At 40.4% G+C, this 11016-nt stretch overlaps 2 protein-coding genes across 2 annotated transcripts; both read right to left on the bottom strand.

Annotated features, from left to right (window-relative positions):
* Positions 1–2651: 2651 nt before the first annotated feature.
* LOC110873643 (cysteine-rich and transmembrane domain-containing protein WIH1) lies at positions 2652–7116 on the bottom strand. Its single transcript, XM_022122619.1, has 3 exons — positions 6995–7116; positions 6717–6891; positions 2652–2853 (listed from the first exon to the last, which is right to left on the bottom strand). The coding sequence occupies exons 1-3, from the start codon at positions 7026–7028 to the stop codon at positions 2808–2810; spliced, it is 255 nt and encodes an 84-aa protein (XP_021978311.1). The 5' UTR covers positions 7029–7116; the 3' UTR covers positions 2652–2807.
* Positions 7117–7178: 62 nt separating this feature from the next.
* On the bottom strand, positions 7179–9360 carry LOC118491193. Its single transcript, XM_035988746.1, has 2 exons — positions 7561–9360; positions 7179–7223 (listed from the first exon to the last, which is right to left on the bottom strand). The coding sequence occupies exons 1-2, from the start codon at positions 9358–9360 to the stop codon at positions 7179–7181; spliced, it is 1845 nt and encodes a 614-aa protein (XP_035844639.1).
* Positions 9361–11016: the final 1656 nt, after the last annotated feature.

The following is an 11016-nucleotide window of genomic DNA, read 5'->3' on the forward strand; positions in this document are numbered from 1 at the left end:
CAGTGAAGAAGATGGAACTAGATGAAAGGAATATATTTAATATTGAACCTTTTATTATTTGTTATCGTCTATGAGAGAGTGACAAGACAACACAAGCTTAACTATTCATTCTCCACTCTAGTCAATTTTCTATTGGTTATTTATTTTACACTGAATATTTTTTATATTAATTATTTTGTTTATATTGAAATTGTTGCTACAACAAATATGAGACCAAGGATAGTGAGTATACTGGTTAGGCAAAAGGGTTCAAAAGTCTGGTTTGGCCTAACGCAGGTCGTGGGTCCCCTTACGTATGCAATACGTAGGGTCAGATCACTCTTCTATCAATTGCTTTGAATTCCAGGTTGAGGGAGATTCAACCTAGGTGTGATGCATGCAATGTGATAGTGTTTTTGTATGTGAACATGCAATGTGCAAGTTCTAGGGAGAGAGGGTGAGATTTCGGAATGTTTGGCTGAATGACCAAGGATGGTCATTTATAGGGAAAGAGGAAGCCAAGAGTAGAAACGTTTTACTAGTGACCCGGTGATGCAGTGAGGGGGTTGTCCATTTTGGTAGGTTGAAGGCTTCAGATCTGCGGATAAAAGAATGTCACTTCTCACGTGCCCCTTTTCCGGCTGAGTGAGAGAAGTCACACGTAAAGTGTGATGGGACGTGACATTGTGCAATGCTTTTTGCTATTCACTACAACTGGTCGTCTACTTGAATCCTTTAACCCTTTAAGCTATTTTGCACTTATAGTTAGTTTATTAAGCCTGAGCTACCCACGTCATCAGCCCCCCAAGTAAGAGGTATTTGTGGTGTAACCCCAAAGGCTTCTGACTTTTGTGCAATTTTTGTTAACTATCTTAAAGGCTTCAAGGCTTGAAAGGTTCAAAGCTTCATGTGTTGGGCGGCGAAACCGCTGGGATTTTGAATTTGAAAGGACGGTTGATTTGACGGACGTGACAGTTTGGCGTCAGTTATTAGCCCATAGGTTAATTATGGTAACCGTCAGGCCTATTTATTTTCTCATTTATCAAGGGGTAACCACTTTACTAATTTCTCTCAATCTTTCCAAGTTTCATCACAACTTCCGTTCAGGTTAGTTTTTTCTTCTCTTTCACTTTTTCGATCATTGTTTCTCATGGGTGCAAGGAAAGATCAATCCACTAGTTTTTCTCGCCGCACACAAGAAGATGTTGAGGCATTTTGTATTCAGTGGGGGATTGATTTACCGTTTAAACCGGAGGCTCCGAGTTTGGACAAGTCGATTGACCAATGTCCGGCTGGCTCCGTTGCTTTATATTGTAGACATTTTGAATTCTCAAACCTCCATAATTTTTTTTCCACTTTCGTTCTTAATGTGTTAGAGTATTATCGAGTCTCTTTTGGTCAGTTGCACCCTCAAGGTCTTGCTAGGGTTTTGCACTTCGAAATTTTGTGCAGGGCTGCAGTGTATGACCCGTCTCTTCTATCCTTTCACCGTGTCTTTCGTTTGGCAAAGAATGGATTGGTTTACGTTTGAGACGTCCCAAGTTGATACTTGTCTGATTTCATCCATGGTAACTACTCTTGGTTCATAGAAAGACCATTTCTTTTGGGTTTCGAAGTCAACTGTTCCTTTTAAAATGATTTGGAGGCACCCTGATGTCGTTCTCAATGAATTTGAACCCTTTGATTCTGAGTTGGACAGTTAGTTCTTAAAACCATTAGGGCATGCCCTTTTAGGCTTCACCCTTTTCCTGAAGCTTTGTTGGTTTTAATGGGGATAAGCAAGTTATGGGATAAACCGGACTGGGATCCTGTACTCATGAGGGACAGTCAGGGTATGCATTTTGCTTTTCTAACTTCTTTTTCTTATTTTTATAATGTTGTTTATGTTAATTTTCCTGTTTTGATTGCAGTCATGTCTGCTTTGGACATTATCAAGAGTGATTACCGAGGAACCATCACATTTTACGTGTGACTTCTCTCACTCAGCTGCAAAAGGGGCACGTGAGAAGTGACATTCTTTTATCCGCAGGTCCGAAGCCTTCAACCTACCAAAACGGGCAACCCCATCACTGCATCACCGGATCGCTAGTTAAAAGTTTCTATTCTTGGCTTCCTCTTTCCCTATAAATGACCATCCTTGGTCATTCAGCCAAACATTCCGAAATCTCACTCTCTCTCCCTAGAACTTGCACATTACATGTTCTATTCTTTACATACAAAAACACTATCACATTGCATGCATCAGACCTAAGTTGAATCTCCTTCAACCTGGAATTCAAAGCAATTGATAGAAGAGTGATCTGACCCTACGTATTGCATACGTAGGGAAACCCGCAACATGCGTTAGACAAAATCAGACTTTTAAACCCTTTTATCTAACCAGTATATTCACTATCCTTAGTCTACTATTTGTTGTAGCAACATATACAATTATATACAATGATGCACATCACATACGATATTCAATTATGTGGTTTAATAAATACTCTTCACAATACCTTACCACATATATGACATATTTCTATATGTATGTGCAAAACACGTGTATTTTTTTAATGTTCTTTAATTGTGTCATCAGCTGTCATTTTAACTTGCACCAGAGTCTTTCTCACTTTTATAATTTCGATAGATAAACACGTATGCCAAACACATACATATATCGAGGAATATTATAGCGATAAAACACAATCACTTTCTCGTTACATGATTTTATTTATATATTCAAACAATCAACAATAAAGTTTAGTATGCGTGCATTACACAATTTATACAGGAAAACAGTACGATTTATGTAATTACATATAGATGTCACCTCCTTCTTCAACTACCTAGAAGCATATATCCAAGAGGCAACAGCAACACATGCCAGCACAACTGCCATAAAAAAATATAATTTCTTTTTATAAATACATACATACAAATATATGATAAGATTTAAAATGTGAATCATACATAATTACATATGCCCATATATATATAATTATAACTATTAATGGAGATTAATATAATAGCTGTCGAAAGGTAAGTCTAATTTCTCATGATAAGTCTAATTAAACAAGGGTAGACCCAAGCACTCGATACCAGTGTTAAATTATTCAGATAATTATTTATTTTCATGTTATCTAGTATTCTATAGATGTTTATATCTGTTTTATGCGTAATTAATGATGGGTAGAGTGTAGTAATATAATAGGTATTTTATTGATATGTTTTTCTAGAGTTGGTGTGACAGAGTATGGTATAAATAGCAACACTCTATATACTTTTCGTGACATTACGTCTATTTATGATGATACCGGTAAATTAAATCTTTCAAATCCGGTTGTGTTCCTAACCATCAAACTAATATTTTGTGTTAGGGTTAATACTGAAACATCCTAGGGAGTAAAACTTAGGGTTTGTTTGGTATGGGGTGTGGAATAGAGGAGATAATGGAATTGACGATGTAATGAAATGGATAAAGAAATGAAATGAAATTATTACCATTTCATAGTCTTGTTTGGTTATCATGTGAGAATGGAATGAATCATCACCATGTGCTGTTTTATAGGCAAGAAAAGAACAAGGAATAAAATTGACGATGGGTGGTAGTGGCGTTGGTATAGGGTGGTGGCGCCAGCAACGATGGGTGAGGTGGTCGCTGTTGATGGCAGGTGGTCGGTGGAAGAGCATGGTGGCGGTGGTTGGCAATGGCGGTGGAGACGGCGGTAGCGGTGGTAATGGTAGTGGTGGAGGTTGGTGGGTGGCGGGCAGTCGGTGGTGGGTGGCGGGTGGTCGCGACGGGTGGGGGCGGCAACGGTCAGAGTGGCGGTGGTGGTGGTCGGCGACAAAGCGTGATGGCGGTGGTGACAGTGACAGTGGTTGCGGGTGGTGGTTGTGGGCGGTGTTGGTGATGAAGGGTGAGAGAGTGAATATATAAAATGGAAAAAAAAAAAACAAGGGTGGTTGATTGAATGAATTTGAGAGAATATAATGCGTTATGGCTTATGTAATGAGTGGTTTCATTATCTTGTCCAACCAAACACATTTTTTCATTTACTCGTAATAGTCTATTTTATTACGCCTCTCAGTCTTGCAAACCAAACCTTACCTTACATTAATATATTTTTAATGATAAGAGATTCTAAAGTCTATTCTTTTTCAATTAACATGTATATATCTTATTCATTACTAATTGTTAGGGCATGTTTGGCTAAGCTTTTTTAAACAACTTATTGACTTAGAGGGTGTTTGAGATTACGTTTTAAAGTGAGTATTTGATTATTACGTTTATAAAACATAAATAATCTAAAAAAGTGTTTGGATGAAAAAGTGATTATCTGCCTCTAAAACGCAGTTTTAGAGAAGCATATACCTACATGCTTTTTTAAAACGCAGTTTTGAAAACGCAAAATATATTTTGAAAACGCATAATTTATTTTGAAAACGCAGCACCAAACACCCCCTTATTGACTTTTTAAAAAGTCATAAGCCCCAAATTAATTTTTGGTAATGAGGGGTGTACGTCAGAGAAAAAAACAATAAATCAATAATTCAATGCATACATAATGAGTTTTCCAATTCAAAAAGCTTACCCAAACATGCCCCTTAATTCAAAGTTTGTTGATATCACAAATTTTGCTGTTTCTTGCCAGGGGCGGACTTAAGGGTTGCCCAAGGTGGGCGGGCGCACCCCCTGGAAAAAAAATTTTAGTGCTAAGTTCCGTCGAAAATCCTGTCCGCACCCCTTGAAATTTTTCGTCCGCACCCCTTAGAATTTTCCGTCCGCACCCCTTGGAATTTTTTTGTCCGCACCCCTTAGGTAAAAAGTGTTATCAATTTATATTTTAAAATTTTTTTAGTAAACTCCTATTTTTTTTAAAACCACTACCTAAAATATATAACTTTTAATACCTAAATAACTAAACTCAAATACCCAATACCTGTAACTAGCCCACTACTAAGTCTTAGCCAAATAAACAAACCCAACAAATCAACAATATTTCAAACTAAAATAAAATAAACAAGCCCAAAACCCTTACATATTCTCTCCTGCTCTCTATCATCCCTGCACGCACGCCAGCGATCAGAACATCAGCGACAACAGCAGCCGCATACCACCGTAATCAGCCATCATACCACCGCCGATCGAACACGGGTAATTTTCTTTGTTATTTTTGATGATTTTTGGCTGATTTTTTGGTTTTTGGTGGGGTGGGACGGAACCGGTAGCCACCGGAAATGATTTTTTGATGGCAGGAGATATGTGCTTCTTGTTAGTGATGATATTTTATTTTGTGGTGGGTTATATATTTATATTTTGTTAGTGATGATGGTGATATTTTGTCTTTTTGTGGTGGGTTATATACGATCAGACCTGATGTTTGGGTTTTTTTTCATGGTGTATAAGATGTCTAGATGATTTTTAGTGTGATTTACATTATGATTTCTAGTGTTTGAATACTTGATACATTATGTAATATGTTATGGAGCCATGAACTTATAGATCAATTTGTTTGTGATAGCCGATAGGAACCATGAGTAGGGACGTTGGCGCGATTTCTCAAGAGGAAAGTTGATACATCTTCCGAATTCGTTGATGTGGATACTCTTCCTTCGGATCCTTATAATCGCAAGCCGATTGGATCATATAACGTGAATCAACGAGATGAGATTAGAAGGGCATATCTACTAAGAGGACCATATCAATCATTTAGTTTGATGTTCTTTTGTTTTACATGACCCGACCCGACTCGAACCGACCCGATACGAACCAATTTTTTTACTTATATACCTTGGGGCCTAAAATTTTTAAAAACGTTCCGCACCCCCATGAAAAAAATCCTGGGTCCGCCACTATTTCTTGCTTTAATATTTAAGCAAAAAACTATACTTTCACTTCATATTCACTTAACAATTTTCTATAAAACTCTATACCTATTATTACTATAATTTATTCTTTAGCTGTACAATCATTCCTTAAGGCTTCCACTATTAATCATGTTATAGTCGCAAAATTAGAAATAAAGGAAAACAAATTAGGCTATGCTTATTAGGAAACAAGTAGAATTTATTATAACTTTTTGGAGGCCAGCTGATATTTATTATTAATTTTAAGCCGAAAATAAGACGAGTAGCAATATTAAGGCTAAAAGGTGTGGGGGTTATGGGTTGGGTTATAAATTGTTACGTAGGATCATTAATGGATTAATATACCACCTCATTCCTTTATTTATCATCGTTGGGATGGATTAAACCATAACAATTATAAGTCTACTTTCCTTTTTTAATATTTTCTTTTAATTTTGACAAAAATAAATTATAATAAGAGAATAGTAATTTGGATTATGATCACACTCTAATTTTATTTGCAATATTAATATCATAATAATGCCTTGAATAACCAAAACTTAGGGTTTAAAATGAAATACATCATTGACTGATTTTTTTAAAATAAACAAAAATAAAGGTATAAACCAGTTTAATTGAAAACAGGTCAAAAATACGTAACCATCCCGGTTATGTGTTCAATTCTCAGCCCAACCGGTCCGGTTATATATGCTAATAATTTATATATCCGACACTAAATTTAAATATATCTATGTATAATATTCTTGATCTCGTGGACAAAATAAAGTTTCAAATAATCCCTTTGACAACAAAAAAAAAAAAAAAAAAAAAAAAAAAAAAAAAAAAAAAAAAAAAACACACACACACCCTCAGATATCATTATAGTTAAGACTAGAGAAAGAGAGTACCATCCTCTCCAGAACCCATCACCCCTAGACTGAGTTCCATGAGGAGGGTTCTGGCCACTTGGTTCATAGTCATCTTTCACCGGTTGACCAACTGCAACAGGTGGTGCTGATAATGGTGTTGGATCTATATAACCGGTGCCACCCCCGGAGACTTGAGTTGGTGGATAATCAGGAACTAATAAAACAAGATGAACACCATTAACAAATATACAATTAATTACCATGTATTAAACACGCAAAAACGATATAAACCGGGCAAAAGGTCAGATGTTATGTACCTTGATGTGGCGGGTTTTGAGTATAGGTACTCATTTTCTAATAAATTATCGGCTCACAATTGTAATAATCTGCTATTACAAATGTAGATACTGGAGGGAGGGTATGTGTGTGTGTATATATATATCGTAATCACAATACAAGATTAGTCAATAGGATTAGATATAGTGGAGTGGCTAAGATGGATTAGTTAGAAAGATAGATGTACGATTGATTAACCATAAGGTACAACTTTAAAATTCAAAGAATATTGAAAAATATAAGTGGGTCAACAATATAACATTGACCCATATATTCATTCCGTAGTATGATCATATTCATATGATTTGATGAGTGACGTGTATCTAGTTTTGCTTTTATATAAGACTTTTCTCCATTGAGTCAAGATGAATTAAACTTTTTTTTTTTTTTTTAAATATATAATTTTTCATTCATACTTGCCAAGTTACATCAAAACAAAAGGTAGACGGGCAACAAGCTGCGCCGCCACCCCTTTCTGAATTGCAAACCCTAATCTGCCAAAGACAAAATCCCGTCCCCCTGGTGCCGAGCAATTGTTGCGGATGACCTGTTGGACCCTGGTCAGGATTTGGATAGCTTCTGGCGCTAGGGAGCCAAATGTGTCAAAGGCAAAAGGGACAAAAACATGCTGGTTCTCTGCACAAGCTTTAGCGTGCTTGTCAACTTTCTTCGATTCTGCCTTTCTTGCTGCTTGTCCAGCTACAAACCCGTTTTCCCTTAAACCAACCAGAGGGGAAACCCCCGTGAGGTCAACACAAGCATGTTTCCCCCTAGCCCACCCAAAGACGAGCAGATCTGCTGGTCGCAGAGTAGATCTCCCTTCCATAGGGTCCGTAAGGAAATTCACAGGAGCCTCTTTCTTAGATGAAATCCCAGCTCTTCTCAGGATGTCCCACAAAACATCTCGCACCCAGTCATGCCGATATTTGAACCCAGGGAGCTCTTTACAATGCACTGCGTGCTCTCCGTATTTATCCATACAAGCTTTACGACATATTGGGCACGTTTCATCTTCTGGATACATAGGGATCATCAGCCGGTATTTAAGGATTGCTCTGTATTCTACTGCTGACATACATTGTCCCAGCCCCTCAATTGGGATAACAGTCAGAAAATCCTGAGCATGGGGACCCTTCAGACACTCCCACACCGCCCTCTGGCGAGATGACAAATCAAAATTTTCTCCCAGTCTTTGAGCGATTTTGCTAAATAGAGCATTCGCCAAAGTTGTTTGTGGTTTCGAGGGGGCGGTGTCCTTTTTAGAGAAACCGCCGATATCAAAGTCTGGGAGATGGACATTTAATCGTTCAAGCGCCTGCAGATAGTCCCCGTCGAGCCCGACAACCCCACTGTTCCGAAGGATATGATCCTGTAGTTCCCAAGACTGAGCTCTGGATGCCACAAAAGCATAAACCCCAACATCTCGAGCTGAGAGCAGGCCCAAACCACCTAGACGCATTGGCAGTGATGCCAAACGCCATTGGAGGTCCCCAAAGAATGGGCCACCACCCACGACTATGTCTTCTATAGCCTCTCGGAGGCCATCATCGAACCGGAATGATGCATCCTCCATCAAATAAGGTTGACAAGTTCGCAGCCCGAAAAGTAACTTAGCAACCCCCATGCAAGATCTTAGCAGAAGGAGTTCACATTGAGGGTCCCTAAGGCATGGCAAGAGTTTCATGAGTTCAACCGCCCCCGTCGCCCGCCGCCCTGCCAACTCGCCAACAAAGCTAGGGTCACGGCTAACAGCTCCACCCAGTAGCTTAACCCCCCTCTCTGGTCTGCCAATCCCTTTCGGGAAAAGCCCGTCCCGAAGTTTCTGCCCATCACATGTCGGCCAATAAACCTCTGTTTTCTTAATGTTGAGGTAAAGTCCTAGAGATGACCCTTCCTCGTTAATAATATCTAATGCCCTAGCAACCTCTGTCGCATTGCCGATAATCGTCCCATCATCCAAGTACCAAGCATGAAACGGAAGGTTACATCGGTCCTGCACCCTGAGAATGAGTGGGTGTAAGGCAAGGGAAAAGAGAAGGGGCCCCAAGGGATCCCCTTGTTGCACTCCAGTAGTAGCCCCAATACACTCATTACTAACATACAACCAAGCAGGCTGGGCGTAAAGGAATTGAACCCATCGATAGATTGACGGACAATGTTGATGAACCTCTTTCAGGAAGGTTGTGCGGTCAACCGTGTTGAACGCATTGGAGAAGTCCACAGTAAGCAAGGCTAAGGAACCATCTGCATGAAAGGAGTTGAGAAACCTGTTCGCACTGTGAAGCACCGCCTCTGCACCGTTTGACATCCCCACCCCAAACTGAAAGTCTCCTAAGTACTGCGCCATGCTTTTCCCGACCTTCTTCATTGCCACCTTGGAAACCAACCTTCGCCATATACCCCCCACAGCAATAGGTCGAATTCCTTTATCAGGTTTCAGTAAAGGGGTAAGGGGGGCTGAGGCAACAAACTCTGCTAGCACCTTAGGGCAGGATCCTCCAAGCCATAAGTTGACAACTTCAGTAATGGCCGTTAGCAAACCCGAGGAAGCCATTGAGCCCTCACCCCCGATAGCATCTAACAAGTGTTGGGCCCGCATCCCGTCCCTACCACACGATGTCCCTTTAGGGAAGGATCGGATACATTTGAGCACGCACTCGTCATCAACAACAAGAGTGGGTTGAGCGTGAGGGTTGGGAGGCAAGGAAGGGGGCGACACCACGGGGTGTTTATCAATAAGAGCTTTCAAGGTCGAATCACATAGAGGGGCGACTCCACTGGAGCTTAGAACCTTAACCGCAGCCGTAAAATGTCCATCCCTAACTTTTCGGAGACATTGCTTAATATTAGGGTCCTTATCTTTGTCTCCCTCCATCCTGCATTCTCTCCTAAGAGTCCCCGCCTCCCCCACGCTATCCAATAGGGACGAGACCAATTCATCAAAACCAGACCCATCTTTCCAAACTGTAAGCGCATGCAGGATGCTATTACACTGCAAAGATTTCCTGTTCCCTGATCTTCGTTCTTGTCGGGAGGACGGTCTGACCACCCGTAAGGTGCAACGCGGCAGCAAAAGTAATTGGACCCAATTGTCAACTGATCCTGGTGACACAACCACTTTGCGCAATGCCCCTGTTAAAACCTGAGCAAACATCAGCCGAAAACTGGGGGGAATGCTTTTAACAGTCTGAATAGGGAGGGAAAAAACTCGCTCGAGGAGGTTAACACCACCCCCGACCGTTGCTGGGTGGCATGGGTTTGTGTCAACCACCACTTGACATGGTTTCCGGATCCCCACGATGAAATCGTCCACGTCCCCCGAGACTATGGCAAAGGACACGATCTCATCATCATGCTTGCACCCTCTACTGAGAGCATGCATGACCATGCAGCGGCCACACAACCATTTGCCTCCTGCCTTAAGAACTTCCCCAACGTCCAAAAAGAGGTCCACGTCCCTGGAGATAGCCTCCTTTAAAATTAGCTTTCGGTTTTCGGTCTTGAAGTGGGTGCTTTGCATGTGTTCTAGCAGGCGAAAAAAACCCGCAGAACCCGGCTTCCCATCTTTACATTCGTGAAAAAATTTGAAAGGACAAGTCCTTAGACCACTAGCAGAACCCTGCACAGGACCCACTGACTTAACATCCCTTCCCCTTCTCGTAAGAGCCATACGCATATTTAAGCTGCCGTTTTTGGAGGAAACACACAAGTGATAAGCCAAACTCGAGATGAGTTGTGGGAGTGGAAAACCAAAGGAGGACAGCAACCGCGAGTTGCCCACCCTCTAAAAGGAACCCCACGTAACCCGAGTATACATTTGTGTAAAAGGAACCGCGAGTTGCCCACCCTCTAATACGATAATTACACCATGTATACATTTGTGTATATATTATCGTTCACGTATAAATTGAAAACTCTTTTAAGTTTAGACTAGCAAATGGAGATAGATCGGTAAGAATGTGGTTCACGTGTCTCAGGCTTTATGCGAGAATTAGAGATATAC

The sequence above is a fragment of the Helianthus annuus genome, chromosome 1 (assembly GCF_002127325.2).
Source record: "Helianthus annuus cultivar XRQ/B chromosome 1, HanXRQr2.0-SUNRISE, whole genome shotgun sequence".
Classification (NCBI taxonomy): domain Eukaryota; kingdom Viridiplantae; phylum Streptophyta; class Magnoliopsida; order Asterales; family Asteraceae; genus Helianthus; species Helianthus annuus.

Coding starts and splice junctions, on each gene's coding strand:
- LOC110873643 (XM_022122619.1), bottom strand. CDS start 7,028: ATGAGTACCTATACTCAAAACCCGCCACATCAAG. Junction 6,892..6,994: donor TCAAAACCCGCCACATCAAG/GTACATAACATC, acceptor TTGTTTTATTAG/TTCCTGATTATCCACCAACT. Junction 2,854..6,716: donor GATGGGTTCTGGAGAGGATG/GTACTCTCTTTC, acceptor TTTTTATGGCAG/TTGTGCTGGCATGTGTTGCT.
- LOC118491193 (XM_035988746.1), bottom strand. CDS start 9,360: ATGGCGCAGTACTTAGGAGACTTTCAGTTTGGGGTGGGGATGTCAAAC. Junction 7,224..7,560: donor TCCTGACCAGGGTCCAACAG/GTCATCCGCAAC, acceptor TGAATTTTAAAG/TTGTACCTTATGGTTAATCA.